The sequence below is a fragment of the Ostrinia nubilalis genome, chromosome 18 (genome assembly GCF_963855985.1).
Source record: "Ostrinia nubilalis chromosome 18, ilOstNubi1.1, whole genome shotgun sequence".
Classification (NCBI taxonomy): domain Eukaryota; kingdom Metazoa; phylum Arthropoda; class Insecta; order Lepidoptera; family Crambidae; genus Ostrinia; species Ostrinia nubilalis.
Genome location: NC_087105.1, coordinates 14,838,794 through 14,864,098, shown reverse-complemented (window position 1 = coordinate 14,864,098; position 25,305 = coordinate 14,838,794). Strand labels below are relative to the sequence as shown.

The following is a 25,305-nucleotide window of genomic DNA, read 5'->3' as shown; positions in this document are numbered from 1 at the left end:
AGCAGTAGCGTATATCTACTTACTATTTGGTATTGCAAGACTATTTTAATATGGGAATTTTACTTGTGTAAAAATTAGTACTGAAATGACGGTGTTCTTGTTATGGGATTTGATTTTATTTGGGAACATTTAATTTGAAATAATTCAAAACAAATGAAGGTTCGACCAAACCAACGCGTGCAGTCGCTCGCGTGCGCGATGGCGATAACAATGGCGATCAGTAGTATCGCCATCGTCATCTCAATCGCGCACGCGTGCTGCACGCGTAGATTTGGTCGAACCTTTAATGATGATTCTGATTCTGAATATTGTGATTGCTCTAACTCTGTAATGCATTCGATATCGTGCGATATCGCATGCACCCAGGCTTTGGAGGCGTGTCGAGCGTCTCCAGAATAGCCCACGCATCCGCTGGGGAGCCGGGCAACCCATCTCTGTGGCATTGCCGCGGCTGACTTACCTACACTTAGCACTAGCTTACGACTAAGCTTACCATACTAACTTCATACTTGGCGTATCTTTTTATTAATGTATCATTCCACGATTTACTCTTCTAGAGATAGATATGAAACATAGAAACAGTCAACAAAATCAATTATTTACTGCATGAAACACACAATAAAAAGATGGACTTCTCTACTTCAATATGACTCATACATCTCTTGGGAGACAAGTCGTGGAAAGAGAAATCCGACTAAGCGAAAACATCGATATAAAAAATTAAATTAATTTTCACACACTTATCAGAAGTTCATTATCAGAAAATAAAATCTACTTTTCGGAATGTGAATGATCTTTTAGTTTTCCAAATAAAATATTGGAAAAGAACTAGTAAGAGACACCAAGTACAAAGTATTAAACCTAAATGCAGCCCGACAGCAAATACAATCGTCATCGCGTATCAGTTAGGAATGTTTTTAAGAAACTATTTAATCGAATTGGCAATGCATTATTTGAATGGCAAATGTTGGCTTGAAAATATTTTTATAGGTCTCTTTGTATTTGCTGTCAAGTTACAGAATCTTATTGGGTGTGGAGACATTTCTCTCGTAGTCATCAAGTCCGTGGTTTTAGTACGAAATCACTATGAACGCAATTTTGAAAAGAACACTGAGTTGGTGATTGCGTGAGATGTTTTTTCACATAGTGAATCACACATAAAGCAGTACTGATGAAAGTACAAAATTACACAGTAGTAAATGAATGGTTTTATTGCTTATGGCAACTATTACAGTGAGTTTGAGTTCTACACAAGCTTTGGCAGGTCGACAGCACATCAGACTATAGATATTACAACATGACATTAAGATGAAAGATAATGTTTAGCTTGTGCTGTCGTCTACAAACTACGCAAGCCGTCGCGTGTTCCGCTTTTTTCTTGGGAACATATCCACACAGGTCTTAAAAAGTGATTATAGCGGACGTTTTGCAGCAATGTAGACGTATAGCTATCTAACTTTACACATTTGTTTCAGGAATTACATAAGATTATATACTGTTCAGTTTAATGAGCTGTTGTGTGTCGCCAGAATGTCACCTACCATAAGCACTACTCCTCAACTGATTTTGAATCTTACAACTAATGCCGGTTTTCTGTAATCAATCCTTAACTAAATTCATTCATCAATTTTCAAATTACAATATGTTTTGGTCAAAATATCTGTGGTTTTCGATGTTTTTACATTTTCATATTGTTGTTTATAAGACAATTTAAACAATATTAAAGTGTAAAAGCATAAAAAATTATGGATATTTGATCGAAAACAGATTGAAATTTGACAGTCAAAGAACGGATTTGGACAAGAATCGATTTTAGGGAACCAGCCTAAGAGCGCTTTCACATTAGAGCGTTTTTATAATGTGAAGGCATGCATCCGCTGTCACATAGTATGTAATTATCGCGCGTCAGTAGCGTGTTTGTCGCGCTGCTAATCGCCTAAAAGTGAAAGCGGTAAGTCAAAGTTCAAAATCGTTTGGTGTATAGTCTGGTCCGTGAGCACGTAGAATTTTGTCCAATGACCCCTAGCTACCCATCCTTATCGCTCGCGCGTAATTATATTGTTGTCGCGACTGTGCGACCCGCAGTGAGTGTGCGAGCGCTATAGCAACATAATTACGCGGGAGCAATAAGGACGGGTAGCTAGGGGTCATTGGACAAAATTCTACGTGCTCACGGACCGGGCTTTAGATCAGCTTATGGTAGAGTCATCGGTGGAAGTGTCTGGTTCGTGCTAGGCCTGCGCGGGCGGCGGGTCGCGCGCGGCGAGGCACTCGTAGCCGTACTTGAGGATGTAGCCGAAGCGCGCGTCCTGCGCCAGCGCGGACAGCGCCGGCGCCGCTAATAGCTCCTCCGCGCCTGGCAGCACTAGCTCCACCTCGCCGCCTGGATTGAAGACCGTTTATTATAATAAGGTACTTGACACTAAAGTATTTAAGACATGAGGACAATGCATTGTTTACGCTTTTTTCAGGAAAATACTTGAATTTTTATACCCACCAGCTACGGGGGCAGCTAGTGAGTTATGTGGGGTTCTCCCAGCCAGAAGGGCAGGATTTACCCACTAAAAACCTGAAGTTGCCCTTGGTAAGCCATATGTTTATTCCTAGTTTCACACGTCACCCCTGTTGAAGGTCAAGATGCGGAACACAGCCACGCTTATAGTGTTCGTTTACAAGTTCTAAATTGCCCTATGATTTTCATTTAATTATTTTCATTTTCATTATTTCAGTCAATTGGAGTTCAAAGCGACCCTCACCCAGCGCCTTTGTGCACTTTAAACTTGCACTTTGGGGTGTGGTATTCACGCTGCGCTTATCGGTACGTGGTCTTTCGAACAAGCTTATAATAGGTATGCATCGTCTTTCACCAGACACTTACTTTCCAGCCAGCCCTATTTGCTTGATGCTCGATTGTTCTTTTTGGCACATGGATCAGAGAAATTTGTAGGGAGTCAAGCAAAGCGCCCGGGGAAAAGAGCCCAGAGCAAGTACCCGCGCGCTCTCCCGAGATTCGGTTCGTACGCCGTGAGGCAGGAAGAACCATGGGTGGTGGTGGGATTTGTTCTTTTTGGCGCCGTGACACCATTTGCCGCCACTTCTTTATAACGCAAGCGAGCGACGTTAGCATAAGGAATGTAGTGTGTCCTCCTGTCTCCAGACATGCACTCACCCATGAGGTGCACGAGGTCGATGAGGCGGAAGAACAAGCGGCGCTGCAGCTCGTCGGCCGGCGCCTCCACGCGGCACGCCGCCCAGTCGTCGCGCACGATGCTCGCGCACCACACCTGCACACACAAATGATGTACAGTCACGGAATGAAAAGGTTCGTCAGTTTTCAAATTGATTCCTTCAACGAATCGCGAGCACATATTACCTTTTGAAACTATATATAGAGAAAATAATCTTTAACTGTTCGTCAGTAAAGTTCAAAATTATTCAGATCAAAGTTGTTTGACGATTTAACTTGTCAAGAAGATTATTATGATTGATAAACTAAAACCTTCTTGTTGGTTCAACCTGCCATTATCTATTAAATAAAAAAAAACTACGTTTTGTAACATTGATTGTACTGATAGGATAGAAAAATAAACAAGCAAAACCTTATTTGTTAGCAAACGTCATATTTATTTAAATGTTAGCAGCACTGTTTCTTGCACGGTTATGTTGGCAGGTTTGACTCTTACAGTACCTATTGCATGCGAAAACCGACACTAAGGTGACGAACCTTTTCATTCCGCGACTGTACAACATACTTCTATCGGTGAGTGACAATAATATTTTTATTTCTTTACATTTACGAGGGAACGATATAACCCGCAGAATGAGGGTTTTCGCGAATGAAAGATCCGCTAGATGGCGGGACGTGGATGTGGGGTCTGACTGCTGCGTGATTGGTGGATTTTGACATATCTGTCAATGTCATGTCAAAAATAACCAATCATGCAGCATTTGGACCTCGCGTCTGCGTATTGCCATCTGGCGGATTTTTCATTCGCGAAAACCCTCATTGTATAATCAAGTGGCAATGGGCGCGGCACATAGCTCGTAGAGACGATGGCCGTTGGGGCAGAAAAGTTCTCGAGTGGCGACGACGGGCCGGAAGACGTAGCGTGGGCAGGCCTCCCACTAGGTGGACCGACGATCTGGTGAAGGTCGCGGGAAGAACCCTTGGGGGAGATCTTTGTCCAGCAGTAGACGTCATTTGACTGAAACGAACGAGGGAACAATAAGTGTAAAGATAAGTCGACACCAGACGCATAGGCTCGCGAGGCACACTTGTCGTCTTGCTTACTCTACTCTTGTATGAGCAGAATGACCGTTCCTCGCGATCCCATCCACCCGATGTGAACGTTAATTCAATAAGTTTTTGTGTTTGCTTCCAGGGCCGAGGACTTGAAATATTTGGCAACAATAGAGCTGGTTGTACACCAAGAACTAAGCAAGATTGGTTCCCATGATCGGTAGATTACCTTCATGCGCAGATCGTCGCGCCTCTCGATATCAGGTACGTAGTCCGTGAGGTCCAGTGCCTTCTTGTAGTCATACTCTGTCAGGTTCTGGCCCTCTGCGTCGATGTACATCTACGGACAGACAATATAAAATTACTAGATTTGCAAATAAGATAACCGTATCGTATGTATTTAAAACATTAAAAGATCAGTGTGCTTACCATGAGTTTACGTTAGGTGTGCTCGCTAGCGACTGCGTACAAAAATTATATTCAATGTATGACAAATTGTACAGCGCCCCCAGCGGCTACTTTCAAGAACAAAAATCTCCATAGATTTTTTGCGAGCATACCTATCGTAAACGTCGTATCTCTCTTAGAATGCTGTGCCCGACAGGGTCCATAATTGTATCTTATAAAACCATATACATACCACCTCTGTAACATTATGGATGCAATTAAGAATTGAGTATTGAGTAAACTTATGGTAAGCACACAGGATATTTTCGAGAGAATTTCGGGAATATCAAGTGTTTGTTGTGACGTAGATATTTCACCTGGATCATCTCCTCAGGCGGAATAACTTTGGTGTCTTCCGCGTCCAGGCCGTAATGCAGGCGGATGTCCCGCGGCAGCGCGGCGTGCTGGTCGCTGAGCGCCAGGCACGTCTCCACTTTACGCCGCGTCTCGGCGGGCTGGTTCTCCGGCTCGTCGGATGCCAGGATACACAGCTTGGCTAGGGATGCCATGGTCTGGAACGAGGTAAGCATGTTTTAAAATCATTATTATCAGCCTAGAGCAGTTTACAGTCAAACATAACTAGATCTTTATCAGTTTAGAGCACTGTTGGACGTAGAATTAAATTTTAACTTCTTGGCGTGTGGCGACCAGCTTCTGCTAGCAACACCAGGAAAACCGGCAAATACACTTGAACAACAGGCGGTTGTTTGTAGCAATATTGTGGTCTACAATCGGGCACCTGGCCTGCATTTCCTGTGTAGCTAGTGTTTTCAACTAGCCCCCAAAAGTTAACCCCAGCACCGAAAACAGAAATGGCGGAAGCTTGTAACCAAGCAGCAAGCTCTGTATGTCTGTATGACCTTCTAGATTTAGACCTTCACTCATAACAACTTTTCATTTTTTGGATCAAAGTTAGACTCCATAATAGTAACTTCTCTGCTTGTGATCACTCTATCTGAACCAGAATGGGAAATTCTGTAACTCTTGACATTATGAGCTGACAAGTAGCCCGTATACTCACAGTCATCCTATTAACCGAGTCCTGCTCCTCGCCAGCCAGCTGCGCTAACGCCGGCGCGGCAGCGCTGTAGTCGCGCGCCGTCAGCCGCTGCAGCGCTAATAGATGAGCTCTGGTGGGCGAGGCCTGCAGCCACGCCGTCAGCTTAGAAGCTACGTTGGGCCGCTCGCAGCGGACCAAAGCGGAGACTAGAGGCCCGCCGCCGTCCACGATCTGAGCGAATGCTAACTCGGCCACGCCCTGCAAGGATTGAGACGCTGATAAATTGTTCGAAAGGTAATTACGTCATTGGTTGTTTTTCAATGACAGTTATTTACGCTCACTAGTTGACGCAAATGCGACAGTTCACCAAATGGCGTCAATGTCTTCGTCATTAGCGAGTGACAGTGGATTTACTATACAGTGGCGTCATCTAGTTTTGAACTATGTATTTCATTGTAAAGAGTTGTCATTACACTGAAAGTTTGAGACAGTAAGGGCGCCTATAAATTAGACGCGCGAGGAAGCGTTGCAGTGGCTGCAGAGCTTGCTGCGCCACTCATAATTTTTATACAATTTTAGATGCGCAGTTGCAGCGATACTACCTAAGTGACAGTGTGACAAAGACGTGTGGCTGTTGCGCTTCTAGATGCTGTATGGTTGTATGAAAACTAGTAGTGGCGCGGCACAGTGGCGTCACTGCAGCGCTTCCATATGCGTCTAATTTGAAGATGCACTAAATTTATTGTCACACTTATTCATCACCTTGCTCAATGTTGCATTACATTTCCCATTTCAGATTACATGGCGTACAGGAGAGTCACGAACACCAACCTCGCTGGGATACTTGTCGACGTAGGCGTAGAGGCGCGGCAGGTCGGCGGCGCGCACGCACAGCTCCACCAGCAGCTCCCACTCGCGGAACTTCTCCGCCAGCACCGCCGCGCGCTCCGTCAGCCCCTCCTCCACTGCACAAGTCATCGTCAGTTCACTCGTGTATTATTGATAGTGCCATCCACGAAGACGCGCACCACCATTCGTCCTTATCGTTTATAGTTTACTAGGTTTTTTCCCGCGGCTTCACCCGCGTGAAATTTAGTTTGTCACAGATCGTCATAAATAATAGCCTATAAGTTATTCTGGATATATGATTCTCAGTAGTTTTTGCGTGAAAGAGTAACAAACATGTTGACATCCAGACATCCATACAAACTTTCGTATTTATAATATTAGTAGGATGTATGCATGTTTGCATGTTTCCGCTGATGTTTGAGCGCTAACGGTACACCCTAATTATCATAAGTCCACACGCACACCACAATAATTTCGCGAATGACGCTCGGATCAAACTCCCCGCACACCGCGCTTCCCTTGAACAAAAATTGGCGGGGCGAATCTTAGTGGATGGCCAGTAGGACCTTTTCGAGACACTTTAACGTCCCAAATACAGTTTGGTATAGGCGGTAGGGCCCCACACCTCTGTCGGGTAGCGATAAGAAGTGGACGAAAACCTTAAGTCACCTTTATCAGCCTTGATCTCCAGCCGGCTCATCCTCGTCATTTATCAGGATATAGTATTTTACGTTCTGCGGATACTTTATTAAACTCTAATGGCGTCAATTTATTCATACCCCACTTCCTGATCAGAAAATAGTGTTAAGTTCTGTGGATGCTTTATTAAATGATAACGGCGTCAATTTATTCATACCCCCACTTCTTGACCTCAACGCTGTCATGTGATTTCTTTTTGTGCTATTTAGTCCTTTTATTGTAGAGCCCAAAGTAGTAATTTGACTTCCTTAACCACGTAAGTACGAGTATGATGATAAATGGATATTTGAAACTATTGGATTCAGGCTAAGTTGCACCACCTATTTTAACCGTGAGTAAAACCATAACCGGTGTTTTCTGTATAGAGTTAAACAGACTTTTGACGTGTGTTAAAGTTATAAGGTGGTACAACCCAGCTTTATAATTTAGTCATAGTAATGTTAACATATTTTCATCACATATTTTTGTGCTGTAAGAATTCCTACCCTACCATTCCCACACCTACCCAAGCTGGAAATTTAGACCTCTGTCCAGATTCCAAGGTTCAGAGATTGGTTCCGTGCTCTAAACAGACGGTCCTGAAGTAACACAGTGCGAGCTCCGAGGCCGAGTTCCGTGACCCGAGGTTCCTGGCCAAGTGTTCCGCGTTCGTTGTCGAGTCCGAGTTCCGCGCCTGAGTTCCGAAGGCCGAGTTCCGAGTTCGAGGTGCCGACTGAATGTGCTTAGTTCCTCTACGGGGCCGAGTTCCAAGTCGAAGTTCTGCGGAACAGTAGCAGAGTCTGAATTCCCAGCTTCGTTTCCCGTCGTTAAATCCATAAACCATCCATACTTCTATATCCTTCGACACCCATTTTATACCATATCTTTTACTGCATATCTGGAGGTAAGTGGGATAGGTTTGGTAACTTTAGGTATAGGCGTTAGGTTCTTGTGGCAGTGAAGAGATTCGGGAGAGTTTGTTTTTTATGTCAAATGCCGCAAGATTCTAAACGTGTACACTGTTACAGGTCTGTTACGACGTCACATATTATTATGTCAACACTTCACTGCCGCAGGAACCTAGTTCTTTCTCATATTTGGCGTTACCTTTTTAAAACTGATGGTTTAGGGAAGATTTCTTTTGGATAAGCCGTTGCATAGTTCGATTGAGGGATTCGTTCCGCTTTTGTCTCAGCTGGAGAAGAAGCAGGCGTTTACAAAAATACTCAAATTACTACTTTGGGTTCTATAAGACTGGTTTTAGAATCACGCTGACCGTCAGCGATGACAACCGAAATGTATGAGCGTCGGCGCCGAGCGATCAGTGTCACTCAGGAACATTCCCTTCAATTGCATACATTTGGATCTGTCAGCATCGACGATTAGCGAGCGGTCAGCGCGATTCTAAAATTTCATGTTTTTTATTTCATTTATTTATTCAAAACCGGCCTAAATTAATAGATAACATTTATTTATAGCAAAAAAGAAATCACTTGCTATAGAATAGGACAGTTTTCATGATTTACGCTAGAACGTCCTAAGGTCTATTCTCGCGCGCGGGAGTATGCCTGTGGACGCTTATGGCCCGGTTTCCACCAAGGGGAGTGGAGAAGTGTTTTGAATAACAGAATCATTATTTCCACTTCTCCGCTCCGCACAGCTGTCAAATTCAATAGAAAAGTTAAACTGCCTGATACTTTAAGCTCTACTCCGCTCCGCTTTGGTGGAAACCGGGCCTATTGGTCCTTATGTAACTGTCCAATACTTAACGGACAGTGGGCTTCCTTGTCCTCTACTGGTGGACATCAGGGATCTCGGTGCAGTTCTGTTCAGTCCAGGAGGTCCTTGGGGGGGATTCGAAATCCTGCTGGGGGCCGACTAGGGGCCTGTTCAGTCCAGGAGAGCTCTGGGGGGAAATCGAAATCCTGCCCCCCAGGGTGTCCGACCAGAGGGAACAACAGGACTGCACCAGGATCTCATACTCACTGAAGGGGCGGATGATGTCCTGGCTGAGCTTGTCGTGCACGTGGCGCGTGTGCGGCGCGCGCAGCGGGGCCGCGTCGGACAGCAGGCGGTCGGCCAGCGCGCCCGCCGTCTCGCACAGCTGCCACCGCACGTTCGGATCCGGGCAGTTGTGTGCAGATTGGCTGTGGTGTAAGTTATGTCAATAAGGAGGCGGAAGGGACACGAGAGAGGTAGGGAGGTTTTCTGTAGCCACGCCTACCGTAACATAGGAGATTATTATACTGAAACACGCTAGGCAATTCAAATCAAATCATTTATTAATTCATAAACATAGGTCTCCTTCTCGTAGTCTGATTTTTCTACTGCTGTTTTCTCTTCTTCTCGTAGTCTGCCACCAGGCACTAGATGGCGCTGTACCACACTACCAGTCCTGCCTCCAGGCACTTAGATGGCGCTGTATGACGCCGCGTAGTCCTGCCTCCAGGCACTAGATGCCGCTGTACCACGCCGCGTAGTCCTCCCTCCAGGCACTAGATGCCGCTGTACCACGCCGCGTAGTCCTCCCTCCAGGCACTAGATGCCGCTGTAGCACGCCGCGTAGTCCTGCCTCCAGGCACTAGATGCCGCTGTAGCACGCCGCGTAGTCCTCCCTCCAGGCACTAGATGCCGCTGTACCACGCCGCGTAGTCCTCCCTCCAGGCACTAGATGCCGCTGTAGCACGCCGCGTAGTCCTGCCTCCAGGCACTAGATGGCGCTGTAGCACGCCGCGTAGTCCTGCCTCCAGGCACTAGATGGCGCTGTAGCACGCCGCGTAGTCCTGCCTCCAGGCACTAGATGGCGCTGTCCCACGCCGCGTAGTCCTGCCTCCAGGCACTAGATGGAACTGGAGGGAGGTTACTAAAGGCCACGCCTACCGTGACATAGGAAATGACTGTGAAACACACTAGGCAAATCATTTATTAATTATTCATAAGCATAGGTCTCCTTCTCGTAGTCTTTTTTTCTCCTCGCGCTGTACCACGCCGCGTAGTCCTGCCACCAGGCACTAGATGGCGCTGTAGCACGCCGCGTAGTCCTGCTCCAGGCACTAGATGGCGCTGTACCACGCCACGTAGTCCTGCCTCCAGGCACTACATGCCGCTGTACCACGCCGCGTAGTCCTGCCACCAGGCACTAGATGGCGCTGTATGACGCCGCGTAGTCCACTAAGAACTAGATGGCGCTGTATCACAGCGCATAGACCTGCCACCAGGAACGTAGTCTTCTTCTAGTAGTCTTTTCTTCTTCTAGTAGTCTTCTCTTCTCGTAGTCTACTCTTCTTCTCGTAGTCTTCTCTTCTCGTAGTCTACTCTTCTTCTCGTAGTCTTCTCTTCTCGTAGTCTACTCTTCTTCTCGTAGTCTTCTCTTCTCGTAGTCTACTCTTCTTCTCGTAGTCTTCTCTTCTTCTTTTTTTCGCGTATCCTTTTCCTCGTCTTCTCTTCTTCTCGTAGTGTTCTTGCCTTCTCGTAGTCTTCATCTCTTCGTCTTCTTTTTCTCGTAGTCTTCATCTGTTCTTCTCGTAATGTTCTCTTCTCCTTGTCTTCTTCCTTTCTTTTCGTAGTCTTCTCTTCTCTTATCCTCATTTTCTTCTCTCCTTCTCGTAGTCTACTTCTTTTCGTCTTCTTCTCATCTTCCTCTCGACTCGTCTTCTTCTTCCTAAAACCAACGTAAGGGCGACAGTTGCTCGTCGGAAATGTCTCTGCAGGTTAAACTCCGTGCGAAATCCAAATTCATTTCGATCTTTAACCGGAAAAAACGGTAATAATAACGGTATTATTCAAACCGGTTTCAAGTCTTGCTCCTAAGAACGCTTTGGGTGAAAACAACTAAAACGGGACCATTCCCACCGTTGCAACTCCTGTGTAGCCAGGATCTAGAGCTTGACCGCCAATAAAAACCCAACCAGTGAAGGTCAAGTTTGTCCCGGGGAAAGTTGACAACAAGTAAAGCCTGGTCTCATGGACCAGTACCAGTACGTAGAATTTTGTCGTTGCACAGTCGCGACAGCAATATAATTACGCACGAGCGATAAGGATGGGTAGCTTGGGGTCATTGGACAAAATTCTACGTGCTCACGGACCAGGCTTTAGTTGAATCTTAAAAGGACATACACCATCTAACATGTGTCGATGGTTTTGACCAGGGGTCTCGATCCGTCATATCCGGTCCGCCACTGCCATCAATCCGGTCCGCGACAGTTTAATACGAAGTCTATGTTTGCATAGGTGGGCCGAAAAATTAAAATTGATATGGCCCTTGCAACATACCGAAAAAAATATTATGGCCCCAAGGCTTCAAAGTTTGAAGACCCCTGGTTTTGACAATAGGTTGCATCAAAGCCTAGTCGAAGGCTGGTTTTAGTGTCACGCAGACCGTCAGCGCGGATGGCTCCGCACAGCCGATCTGTATGAACTGCTAGGGAGCGAGCGGTTCCTCCGGACCGCATTACTCTAAAACGCTCCCTAGATACAGATCGACTGTGCGGAGCGGAGCCGCACCGGACGGTCCGCGTGACACTAAAACCAGCCTAAGATCTAAAGTATAGCCTATCTATTCCGCAAGCCAACCCTTGGCACAAGCTAAACAGTATCTGTACTTACGTGAGAGCCAGGCGTAGCATCTGTACAAGTGCGGGCAGTAAGGCGCGAGGCCCGAGCGGCGGCGCGGGCGCGGGCGCGGCGCCGCACACCTCGGCCGCCCACGCCGCGCGGCACTTGTGCGCCTCGCCTAGCACCGTCTGCGAATAAATACAGTGTTCATTAAATTTTAATACCTATGTTATTTGTTAAACTTACCCTAAACTAGCACTGTCTGAATGGGCGGTAATTATCTGTAGGCCTAGGATGCGCGCCGCGATAAGCGTTATCACGCCATATTATCGATTTTTCACATACATTTTGACGTCTATAAAGTATATCACGGTGCGCATCCTAGCCTGGCACGTATAGGTATATTTTTAATTCCTATGTCACAATTTTTGTATAAAATTGGTTTGTTAACTAATAAAACATTTTTGATTTCAATTTTTTGATTTTGATTTCTCCTTCTTCTTTTTTTCTTTTTTTTCATGGGTAGTATACGTGCGTGTATACAAAATGTATACAGTCACTTGATGCTAATGCAGAACTTCACTAAGGATATTCACATAAGGCAATAAGGGTATTTGCCACAATCTAGTAATCACACACGCGCCATGTGTACGAAAAGCCTGTACATAAGTTTAATTAAAGTCGCCCGCTGTGCCTTTTCCGGAGGAACATAGACGACGACGGTAGAATCTTACACGGGTGCACAGGCGAGTGCCCGGTGGCGTACCGTACACCTAATAATGCACGGAAATATTCCCCACGACACTACTGGTAGTGTGGTGTTTGGTAGTGCGGTGGGTCAGAAGGGCCTGCTGCATACGTAACTCGTGAATACGTCATACACATGCGCTGCTTTTTTTATGCAAAACAAGGTAGGTATTTGACCACAATCGTACCTGATGTTAAGTGGGATGTTCATACTATTTTTAGATAGATAGATAGATAAAACGTTTATTTGCATAACAGAAACACACATTACAAACAGAAAGTACCAAAAGTAGGACAAAATAGTACCCTCAGGACAATATGACATGGTATGGTAAGACAGAAATAAAAAGAAAAAAAATCATTATGACATACAATATAGGTACACACTTTATACAGAAATGTGTGTCGCAGCAATGCAAAACGGCAATAGCTCAGTAATTGGTTTACTTAAAAGCAAACCACTGATTTTCAGCTATAGCCTAAGGACGAAAGAACGCGCGTAACACGTCAACGTGACGGTTGGGGTGTGGTGAGTTTAAGTACATAAATATAACTAAATAGATTAAGATATTTATGATAAAGAGGAAAGGAGAAAATACACTGATAAAAATAATATAAAAATAAAAATTATGCAAATTATGCCAGGGTTCAACAAAACAACCACGCATGAAACCACTGGACCAGATCAGAAACCACTACCAAGGCGCAATCAGGTTACAGGTTTTTGCGACTCCAATAATGCAGATTTAAGCAGAGTCTTAAATGCATGCTTTGATTTGGCTGCTCTTATTGGAGGTGGTATATTGTTCCAACACTTAGTAGCCTGGTAGCGGAAACTGCCCGTGAAACCTACAGTTCTGTGCTTGTGCATCGCTAGGGGTACACGGGCAGATCTGGGCAGACCAGGCCCGTAACGCCTATGGAAATCAGAAAACCTCAGTTTAGCATGCAGGTACTCGGGACTTTCTAGCGAAACGAGATCGAACATAAGGGTGGCCATATGTAGCCTTCTGCGGGATTCCATATTCAGCATGGACGCACTATTTAGAAACGGTGATACATGTGTTCGTGGAGGTATATTAAAGCAAAAACGGGCACATGCGTTTTGCACACGTTGTATTATGCTTTTCGTTTTACTAAAGAGGCGTGGCCCGTACACGAGGTCACCATAATTAAGTCGTGACAATACCAGCGATTCGCAGAGTACGATACGCGACTTTTCGGACAAAAGATTACGGACCCTGTATAAAATCTTCAGTCGATAGAAACAGCTTCTGACGAGACCCAGCACATGGCTCTCGAAGCGCAAACCAGCGTCAAAAACGATGCCCAGATTTCTCGTTTCCTTAACCATCTCAATAACTGTGTCCATAATTTTTACTACAGGATCAGCGTTCACAATCCTTTCAGTCAACTTTGACGAACCAAGAACCATAAGCTTAGACTTAGTCGGATTCAGTGACAGAGCGTTGTCATTTGACCAGATAGCAATAGCGTCCAAATCATCGTTCAGTGCGCGTGAGGCAGCATGTATCTCAGTTGGGTCACTGGCGATATAAAGTTGAACATCGTCTGCATAACAATGGTATTTGCAGTGTTTGATTACATGTACCAGGTCTGCACTATATAAAATAAACAAGAGTGGACCCAATATAGAACCCTGAGGAACCCCACGATTGACCACACTGGGCTCCGAAATCGAGTATGAACCGTCTTCCTTTCGAAGTTTGACCGATTGATGCCGGCCACTCAGATAGCTCGCAAACCATGTAACTGTATGAGTGTCGAAACCATAGTAAGACATCTTGGCAAGAAGCAATGGGATGCTTATACTATCGAATGCACGTGAGAAATCCAGCAGTGCCATCAAAGTGCCCCGTCCATCATCCTGATCGGCAAGTATATTATCGGTCACATCGAGAAGTGCCGTGACAGTACCACGGCCTTTTCGGAAACCAGATTGATGGGACGGAAGGAGCCTATTGCCTTCTATGTATTTAACCAGTTGCGCGTGTATTGCCTTTTCCAATATTTTTGATAGAAATGGAAGAATGCTTATCGGTCGAAGGTCCTTTAGTTCGGCGGGGTGATCGACTTTCGGCAATGGGGTTATCAGTGCACTTTTCCATTGATGAGGAAATACCCCTGTCGCTATTGAGCTATTGATAATACTGGTAATAACAGGTAACGATTGCTGTAGAGTAAGCACGATCATGTCCCTGCTGATGCCGTCACTACCAATTGCATTAGATTTAATGGCGCTAATATATTTTGCTACCTCAAACTCCCTAACAGGACACAGCGTGAATGGTGGCTTGGAATCGTCAAAGCGATGATGAACAAAATATGACAATTGAGAAATTGAAATGGTATTGGTCCCAGGTACATTTAAGAAATGAGAATTAATGTTGTTAGCGTTATCGAAACATTCCGGCAAGCAATCGCTTTCATCGGCGCTCAACAGTACCTTTTCCTTTACATTTCGCCAAAATGCTTTACCATTGCTGACATTTTTATTAACAAAATGATTAAAATAAGCGCGTTTTTCATTATAAATGCTAGTGGAAACAATGGCTTTAAGATCTTTATAGTATTTCTTATGTACTATAGATTTTGTGCGTCGATATTTTTCATATGCCTCATTACGAAGGTTCATCATAAATTTGATCATGTTCGTTATCCACGGCAGCGATTGAGCCGGTTTGATCTTTCTCGTAATTAGCGGCGCGTGAATATCGAAAAGAGAGAGAAGCCGGTCGTTAAATTCGCCAACCATATCTTCCACACTAGGGATACTTGACACCTCCTCCCAGTCTATCGCGGACAAATCAGTCTCAAACTGAGCCAAGTCAATATCCCTTATAGGTCTAAATGTTATCACCTTTGCGGGGACCTTAAGTTTCTTCAGTGAAAGAATGACATTAACCATTTTGTGGCCGATGGACCCGGTAATGTTAGAAACAAAAACATCTCGTATTTTACAGTTTGTACAGACCAAATCTATAAGTGTGTCGGAGTTAGCGGATAGATGTGTTGGTTCCCGCACAACCTGCTTTAGGTCCAAATACTGAAGAAAACCCTCCAATTTGGAAACCCTACTATCGCGATTATCTAGTAAATTAATATTAAAGTCTCCCAACAGAACAAGGCAATCGTGGTTCGCGAGGGAAACCACTGATTCCGTCAGTGCATCAAGAAATGTATCCTCGTTAACCCATTGAGGTCTATATGCCGTCCCGATTACAACACGGAAGCCATTCACCTGTGTTGACAACCACAACTGTTCAATATCTGCGACGGGGTGCTTCAAAAAGCGCACGCGTAGATCCCGCTTGACATAAAACCCGACGCCACCGCCCCTACCGCCACGCATGTGTCGCGGGCGTGGGGCGTTGCGCAGCTTGTACCCTGGCACGACAGGCGCACGCGCCTCCTGGCCAGCCGGCAGCCAAGTCTCGTTTATAGCAACTACATCCGCGTCAAACCTTTTCATTGCCACGATAAAGTCATCATGACCGGTTCCCAAAGATCCAGCATTATACAGCGCCAATTTAAGATATTTTGTTTTAGAGATCATTTCTTAAAGTAAATTAATAAAAAGACTTCAAAGTGTAAGCTTGTGTATTTCATGTTTGAATTATTAGATATAATAATATAAATAAAATATACTGTATAAAAATAAAAATATTTTTTAGTTAAATATGCAATACTTACAATAACTGTGGTCAACAATACATAAAATAAGTCTTTACCAAATAAAAATAAGTTAAAATTACATGAACGTATATAGTATAAACAGTAAAACAATGTGTAATAATAATTATAGAAAGTCATGATATCAGAGTGTTGACACAAAAGACGTTCATCGGAAAAACCAGCAGTATTGCCCTGCATCACCACGACACACACACCGTCATACAAATAATCTAGAGTAAAATTATGGTTAAGCTTTTCAGATACCAAAAAATATGCAAGTGACAATATAAAAAAAACAAACAAGAGTAAACATCCCATGGCCAATGTAAAATTTCCCACACAAGTCTCTCCAGCAATAAAACACAAAAAGTAAAGTACATCACTCACACTATTTGAAAACAAAACTTTTAACAAGCCCATACAAATCAATAGTATTAAGACAGCAACCAGATAATAGAAGAGAAACAAACAGCAATTACAATCAAAATACATTTTTAAAATATTATGGATAATTGTAACAATTCCGTAAACTCTTATAAAGTAACAACTGATGTTAAAAATTGTTAGAGTCGCCATCACAGGGCAGCCATCACTATTTACCATCAACAAACGAACCAATGGCATCAGCACCAAAAACCCGGACCAAATCGGCCTCAGTGTAGAGACGAATGCGCGGAGAGTCTTTGCCGGGATGCTGACGCACATATATCCGGCCATCTCGTGTCCACACAAAACGCCATCCAAGCCGCTTGCCCAGATCACGTGCACGCCTAAATAACTGTCTATTGGTTTTTGTTAGTCTTTCATTAAGATAAAAACGACACGACGCTCCAGGAAGTCCAGTTCCCTCCGTAGTAGCACCTCGACGCACCCTGGCGGCCTGAAGCAATTGGTCCCGCAGCGCGCGCCGCGCCATCCGTACGACAATGGGGCGCGGGCGCGCAGGCGGCTCGCCGGACTCAGACTTGCGACCCACACGCGTGGCACTTACGATGTCCTGGTTACACAAAGCAACACCCAGTTTGCTTGCCAGGACCGTGACCACATGCGACAGACTTTCCTCCTTCTGTTCAGGTATGCAGGAGATTTCAACGTCGTTCAGAAGAAGGTCTTGATCTCTATCGTTCAGTTCAGCCTTCAGATGCTCAATAGAGGCCGCAAGGGATTTTTGTGTCTGGTCGTTGGGCTGACTGTCCTCCAAAACCTGCATACGCTCTTCGAGCTTACTAATGCGACTTTCACTCTCAGTGACTCTCTTAGAAATCGATGCTATAGTTTCATTAAGCTGCTGTATTTGTACTCTGTTGGCCCTGAGCTCTTCCCGCATCTCTTCTTTAAATGAGCGCAACTCCATAGCAAATATTTGATAGTCAGACATCTCAACGGTAATATTATGAGCAGTGTCATTTAAGTTACCCATAAAGGTTAATGACTGCTCAGTGGCCGACATGTCCAATTGTACAGGACTTTTGGTTGCAGCTCCTCTCTGCAGTGTGACGCCCTCGGCTGCAGCACGGACAGGGGTGTTGGTGTTGTCCAATTTCGGCTGGTTGCTCTTGCAGAGAGCGCATCGCCAGGCATCCTTGAAATCTTTTGGTAGTGTGTTGTTAAATCTCTTCTGCGAGACGTTAGCGCAAATCAAGTCGTAATACTGGCCGCAGCCATTACACAACAAAAATCTTTTGTCCTCAATAACAACACGGCACCCTCCACAGATAATTTTGTTCGGTGCCATTTTTCAAAAATATATTATTTAAAAGAGGAAATCCCAAAAAAAAAAAAAAAAAAAAAATATGTCACTTCGAGATTTGAACCAGGGTCCCAAGACAAGTGAACTTTAATCGCACGCTACGCTCACAACACCACGGTGCTACGCAGTGAGCGGGCGAAATTGTCTATTATGTGTCTGCGGTGATTTTACGATCGCAGACGAAGATCAACGATCCGATCCGAGCGCAGTGAGTTCAATGACCGACCTCGCCTAGCAAGGACACACGACACTATCGGTCACCACCACACGTTCAAAATGTAACAGCTGATTTTATAAATTCGTTCACTGTTTTAAAACTAGTCCACTTTTTAACACTCAAGGTTCACAGTTAGATAGATTTAGCAATTAGCGATGTAACTTTAAATTCACCACACATCAATTGTTCGGATAAATCATTGTAAACATTAAGATACACAGGAGCAAAATAAACACGTCCGCCCCGCTTCCGCGCCCCGCGCGTCGTCTGTTCGATACAGACACGCGCGAGTTTTAGCGGAAACCCTAAGCACAGAATAAGTAATAGTACAGGTACAGAAGGATTACTCCGCAAGACGATTTAAATAAATGCGAGTCTTGCTGCGACGCGATACAGTGGAATTCAGCTCGCACAGCACTACGTACCTACAATTTTATTCACCTACAAGTTTTGTCTCTTTCTATCGCGTGCCTCTGAACTCTTCTTACGCTGTTAGGGTTGCTGTCTAGTGAAAAAAATAATTAATCTACTTATATGTCATGAGGTACGTACCTCATGACACGTATGTATGTAAGTACGCATTCATTATGGAAAACCTTGGGAGAGGCCTTTGTCCAGCAGTGGACGTCATTTTGCTGAAACGAACGAACGCATTCTGAGCAGTAGTCATGGTAGGTTAGGTTCCTATACTATCCTAAGAATTATTGATTACCTACATGGCCAACATACCTTTCAGCATCTTTGGGAAGCGAAAAAAAAACGCCGCACAATATTTCTTTCTCTTTATGTCCATTTTTAAATAATACTTCGATCATAAAATTATAATCATACTACAACGCACGCCAGCGTCCTGACGGGCGTGCGCGTGACACTCGACTGATATAATACCCGCCGGCGGGGCGCTTCGCTGTAGGTAATTATCGGATGTACCGCGCGGAGTGAGCCAGGCCTGCCCTAAGGGACGTCTAGAGACAAAACAATAAAGTTCAAAATTTCTAAGCTAATAACGTGTACGTACATTAATGATGTTCATAGACGCGTGCACGTGCGCGGCGTGCGCGCGCGGGTCGGGCGTGGCACGCGCGTGCGGCAGCGTGGCGAGTGCGCGCAGCACGCGGCTGATGCGCGACACGCGCCGGTAGCACGCGTCCGCCGGCGCCAGCGCGCCCGACGCTAGTGCCGCCTCCACTTCGGGCTCCTCTTCTACCTCGCCGCTGTCGCCGCACACCACCTGCGATTTTGAAAGGGGCATATTAGTTAAACGTAGTACACAATCACACACAAATATTAGCCTACTAGCTTTCCGCCCGCGGCTTCGCCCGCGTGGAATTTTGCCTGTCAGAGAAAAACAATATCGCGCGCGTATTTGCTCACCGTTTAGACCTACCCTGGACTACGACAAACATTTTAAAACCAAAACATACGGGTCGAATTGAGAACCTCCTCCTTTTTTTGAAGTCGGTTGAAAATCAGCTCAATCGGCCCAGCCGTTCCCGAGTTTTAATCAGACTAACGAACATCAATTTTTATTTATATGGATGATGACATATTAACACTGTTAGGAATCTATAGCTAAACAATTGGAAGTTTTAAGCGTTCACTCTGCAGTCTCACTCTGTGCAATTCTGATACTTGTACAATCGACAACTTCATGGCGCATTGTTACATATCTCTTTATTAACACATTGTCCATGAGAGCATAGCGATGAATTTCTGCCTAAGGTTTAGATTTCTTTTTAAGCTGACGTCGATCACGTAGAATAAATAAATAAATTATAATAAAATAAAAAAGACGACATTAGGAATAAGCACGTCGCTGACATTGCAATACGATGTCTCATATACATAGAATTATGTATTTCGACAACAGCGTAGAAGTAAATTCAAGCCTAAAGGCGGCCTTGCTACATTGGCGAATTGTAAACGGAGCGGCAGGCACGCCGCGGTCGCCAAAATGCTTGCAAAATGCCGCGGCGCCTCCGCCCAGAAAACGCTTGCGATCCGCCAGTGGCAAGGCTCTTAGTGCTTGTTCACGTTGACTCACGGGCGCGGTGACGAAATATCAAACATATGTAGTGATTCCAAGTGTTCACGTACGAAACGCACGTGCGGTCTAACTAGCGGGCAAGCTAGCGACTGGCGCGCGCGGAGCGCTCGCGGTAATTTCAACGCGTGAAGATGTTTGTGTGTGTTCATGTCAAACTAGCGGCGGCGCGCGCGTTTCACTCGCGACGTCAGGTAAGTTCAACCAGTTTGAACTTGTCGCTAGAAACGATATCATAGTACGTCACACTCGCGCGAACGCCTGGTGGTTAAGGCTTGGTATTTCTTCTAAAGTAGGTATTTCGCGCTGTCAAAATCTGCGCGCGCAATTCTTCGCCGAAAACAGCGCGTCAAAGAGCTCCCGCCACAATTTCCAGCTACACAGTATAGAAATACGCAGTTGGTTAGGTTAGGTTGACTTCCTTCCCTTCAAGCGTCACACTCACAACACTTTCTAATAGAAATCATATCCAAGTGATACAAATTAAAACACCTTTCAGACTTTTTGGGAATATATTCTAGAATCGAATAAATATAAAATATAACTGCAGAAGTAAACACGGTTCAAAGTGGCCGTGGCGTCGCCCGACCTTCTGGAAGTTCTGCGCCGGCTTAAGAATTTCAAGATTACGTCGAGCGATTGGATTTTTTTTTTATGATAAGTTACTCTTAGTAGCGATTATTTAGAGCTTGGATAATAAATTTAATTATAGTTGTTGCAATTCACGAAGCTTTGCATGTGGATAATAACATTAATCAGTATAGGTACGCATCAATTTTGTTCAGTCTCTTTGTTTATTAATAAATAAAAATATCATACTAAAATTGCAGAAACATATTTGTTTGTATTGGTCTGGGTGTTTTCTTTCTATAATATGTATGACATATGTACGGGGTTCTGTACCTATCGAAAATTGCTATGAGCATCACACGCGGTTACCTGCGTACCTCTGTGCACTCATGGGAGTTTAAGCAGAGGTCCCTAAAGTTTGACTTTGAGCTTTGTTTATAGTCATTACGAAGCAGACTGATGGGAAACTGCACTGTCTTGAATTCGAAAGGGTAATTTGACGGTGTTTGGGGAATTCTAGGAATAAATACAGAGTCTCCTCATTGAGATTGAGATTTCAATTTGAGATTTCACTTGACATTGAACACAATCAATGGAGTTTTCAAACACTTGTAAAAATAAAAAGTAATTAAATCAAAGGCACTAAGTAGTATTGATATCAACTTCGAAGAAAATGACTGCCAAAATTACTTTCTACCCGTTCCACACGTCTTTCATGAATTATATTAAGGTATTGTTAAACTAAATTTCAAGTAGATTGAACCAAGGAATCACTTTGTCCCATACAAAATTTGCCCCCTTTTTTCACCCCCTTCATTTCATGACCCCATTTCGGAAAATCTTTTCTTATGAGATGCCTACGTCATAAAAAGAACACACCTTCCAACTTTCAGGTCTCTACGATATCCGTCAGTCATTTAGGACAAAGCATTTTTATTAGTTGTTCAAAACTCTATCGTTCCAGGTATGTCATTGACAGGAGGGCGCTACTATCTTAATGGGTTATTCATTAGTCCACTTGACATTTCAGAATCGTTTGACTTTAGATACCTAAGCGATTTGATATTCGGAGTCTTTTAATGAAATCAAGTTCTGGAATAACTTGAGGTGTTGTACCCGATCAAGCTTTTCATTGCAGGACAGTTAAATAGTTTTATTATTAGTTTCTTCTCTAAGTCTTAATTTGTCAGAGTAGGTAAAGGCTCCATGAGAGCAAAATTTAGCTTTATAATAGTTTTTAATTTTTTTCTTGAAATATTTGACGCCTTGTAATCTCTTGTAATCTCTCGTTAATATAGGTCCACACAAATAAAGAATGTTTGACTTCGACTTTAATAATTATGCTCTTACATAATTATAAATAAACTAGCTTTCCGCCCGCCGCTTCGCCCCAACCTTATTGGTATTCCATGTATGTGTCTTTTAACTGAGTTCTGTTAAACATTTCATGTAAAATTTGTCCAATTATAACTCTATTTACATCTGCATCTGTAAGCAAGGATTCATGTTCTCCAGCCCAGATGCCGAGTAAACAGAATCGTCTTTCAGTGACGTGCAGCTGCCCCTATATTTGACCCACTGACCTAATTTTTTATTATTTATTTGTGTCAGTGTGCTCTTCTAAAGAGTGAAGACGATTGTATGTAGGTACTATTAAAATGTAATTTTAACTCATTGGTTTTGTCTCATATTTGAGGAATGTATCATGAGTAGAGTCTTAGTTTAAAAGGATGCCAACGATTTAAATTTCAATAGGTAGACAAAATTCAGAATTCTTAATTATCAAAAATTTTAGCTTTCTCCAGTAACACTGGTATTATTATACTGTGACTTATCAAAGTCATCATTGTCAAAAATATTGACAAATCGAGAACTGTCACGGCCAAAAAACTGGCACGCGTCCGTCCTCCGTAAGCGCCACCGCGCGACTGATTGAGATTGTCCAAGCCGTCATGGGCGATTTTTTCCACATTTTTTAACATAGTAACTAAATAAGACGCAATATAAAAATTTCATCCGTTAAAAGCCCTCAAGTTATTTCTGAACTTTAGTTTAGTAAAAGATTCAGAATCTCAAATCGCTTATTTTAAAAATAAAACCATAATTAGAAAACGAATAGAGGTAACTTTGGGAATTTATTCTATCGAGTCAACTTCATCAAATCGTGTTTCCATCCGTTAATAGCCCTAGAAAATATCCTCAACTATGCCCAAAAAAAATCTTAGCCTTTAATTTTACTGTTTAGTACCTCAAAAATGAAAAATGAAAACCTCATTTTCGCCATTTTCTCTGTTACCCGGCCTTAATGTGAACACGAGCTCGCAACGTTTCCCGCGCCCGCACCCGCCCCCGCGCCCGCGCGTACCTACGTGAACAAGCACTTAATGTTTCCTTTTCCTCCCCCAGGAGGCGCACCTGGTAGATGGCGGCGTCGATGAGCTGCGCGTCGGGCCCGTGCTGCAGGCGGCGCAGCGCCGCGGCGATGGCCAACTGTTCTGCTAGTCCACACAACGCCCACACCGTGCTCTGCACTCCGCCGCCAGACTCTAACCGACAACCAAAACATGTCAAAAATAATACAATTTCCATGGGAAAATAAACTTTATCAATTTAATAAGTATTTCATTTCAAACACTGCTTTCATTTTCTTACACTGGTCGCACGTCTACTTGCGCATCTAGAAAATACCGTAGGTCTACAGCTATACAAATGAATAGGCATAGGTAAAACTCACTCGAGGCAGTCAAATGCCCGCCAAAGAAAGCCCATAACGCATGGCTATTATGTATGTATGTTGCTACGCGCCGTAGGCTGTTGGTGACCGGGAAAATACCTCTTGAAGCTAGTTGGTGGTCACTAAAAGTGAGCCCACAAATAAAAAAACACTTACAAATGAATGCTATTAATCGTTTCATCCACGAAGACGCGCCCCACCAATCTTTGGTTGAGGGAAGCGCGGGTTGCGGGGAGTTTGATCCGAATAATCCGAGCGTCATTATTGTAGTGTGTGTGTGCACTCATGGATAAAATTTTGCATCTATCGATAACACTCAAACATTAGCGTAAGGATGGTGGGGCGCGTCTTCGTGGATGAAACAATCTATACAAATGAATGCTAGCTTCGCCAGCGACAACAGGTGCCCGCATTTATGCGTCTTAATGTTCTCCACCATCGGCGCGGTTCGCACACCAGAAGACGAAGACTCACATCTCCACTCCTCTAGTCTCGTCTTCTTTCAACTTCTGAAAACCGGGCCTATTTATGGTAAGTTTAAGGTGATTTGCTCACCCGTGGACACGAGCTGCAGACGGCGCAGCAGGCCGTGCGCGCGCAGGAAGTCGCGGAACAGCGTGAAGGCGCGCTGCTTGTCGCGCAGCTGGTGCGTCTGCTGCAGCGCCGCCGAGCTGCCCAGCGACACGCGCGTGCGAAGCCCGCCCGCGCGGGACTTCCATCTGCAAACAGATAGAATGAAATACTGAAAACGTCATTTATAATACATAAAACAAAACAAAATCAAAATTATTAACGCTTCAGTGGAACTTTAGTGGCTTAAGGCCTCCGCACAGCGGAGTGACGTTCGAAAGACGGTAGTATGCGTCAGCACCGCGCGATCGCGATGCCAGCTCTGCAAAACATAGAGTCTCGACGATTGCTCGCTAAAGCAAAACGACGACGCTTAAAACACTAGTGATAGTGTGGTGTCCTAAATCTAACATTCTGGAATGGAGGCATTGCAACGACACGTGCAGCGTTGACCGACGACCTCATAAAAGTAGTAGGAAGGCGCTAGATGCAGGTCGCTAAAAGGCAGCCAATCTGAAAATCAGACCTCCCGCTTATGTGGACGTTATGTAGCTGAATGATGATGATAAAGGCGCTGGATGCAGCTCGTTCCTAACCGGTCAATTAGGAAATCATTTGAGGACGACTATGTTCAGCAATGGACACCCCAAGGCTAAGATGCATTCTGCTCTTCGGTTGGCGCGCCGCAGGTGTCACAGGAAGGCAGTGCACCCACCTGGGGTCTCCGGCCGGGATGTCGTCCAGCATCTCCGCGGCGATGGCGAGCACGGTGGTGTCGAGCGCGGCGTCGACGTCGGGCTCGGGCGCGGACGGGAACAGCTGCTCGAGGTTGGCGCGCCGCAGGTGTCACAGGAAGGCAGTGCACCCACCTGGGGTCTCCGGCCGGGATGTCGTCCAGCATCTCCGCGGCGATGGCGAGCACGGTGGTGTCGAGCGCGGCGTCGACGTCGGGCTCGGGCGCGGACGGGAACAGCTGCTCGAGGTTGGCGCGCCGCAGGTGTCACAGGAAGGCAGTGCACCCACCTGGGGTCTCCGGCCGGGATGTCGTCCAGCATCTCCGCGGCGATGGCGAGCACGGTGGTGTCGAGCGCGGCGTCGACGTCGGGCTCGGGCGCGGACGGGAACAGCTGCTCGAGGTTGGCGCGCCGCAGGTGTCACAGGAAGGCAGTGCACCCACCTGGGGTCTCCGGCCGGGATGTCGTCCAGCAT

General features: G+C 44.9%; 1 protein-coding gene across 1 annotated transcript; it reads right to left on the bottom strand.

Moving 5' to 3' along the window:
• Positions 1 to 1,715: 1,715 nt before the first annotated feature.
• LOC135080912 (nuclear pore complex protein Nup133) lies at positions 1,716 to 25,305 on the bottom strand. The gene is made up of 16 exons (XM_063975643.1): positions 25,270 to 25,305; positions 25,116 to 25,223; positions 24,962 to 25,069; positions 24,812 to 24,915; positions 24,082 to 24,245; positions 23,208 to 23,338; positions 19,197 to 19,409; positions 17,083 to 17,829; positions 11,820 to 11,956; positions 9,201 to 9,361; positions 6,519 to 6,652; positions 5,709 to 5,945; positions 5,005 to 5,199; positions 4,470 to 4,580; positions 3,170 to 3,284; positions 1,716 to 2,383 (listed from the first exon to the last, which is right to left on the bottom strand). The coding sequence occupies exons 1-16, from the start codon at positions 25,303 to 25,305 to the stop codon at positions 2,232 to 2,234; spliced, it is 2,853 nt and encodes a 950-aa protein (XP_063831713.1). The 3' UTR covers positions 1,716 to 2,231.

Bases quoted from the DNA above. Each gene is read 5' to 3' on its own strand.
- LOC135080912 (XM_063975643.1), bottom strand. From the start codon at position 25,305: ATGCTGGACGACATCCCGGCCGGAGACCCCAGGTGG. The intron at 25,070-25,115 runs GTGCACTGCCTT...AACCTCGAGCAG, and splicing joins CGGCCGGAGACCCCAGGTGG to CTGTTCCCGTCCGCGCCCGA. The intron at 11,957-17,082 runs GTGCGTCGAGGT...ATTTATTCGCAG, and splicing joins AATTGCTTCAGGCCGCCAGG to ACGGTGCTAGGCGAGGCGCA.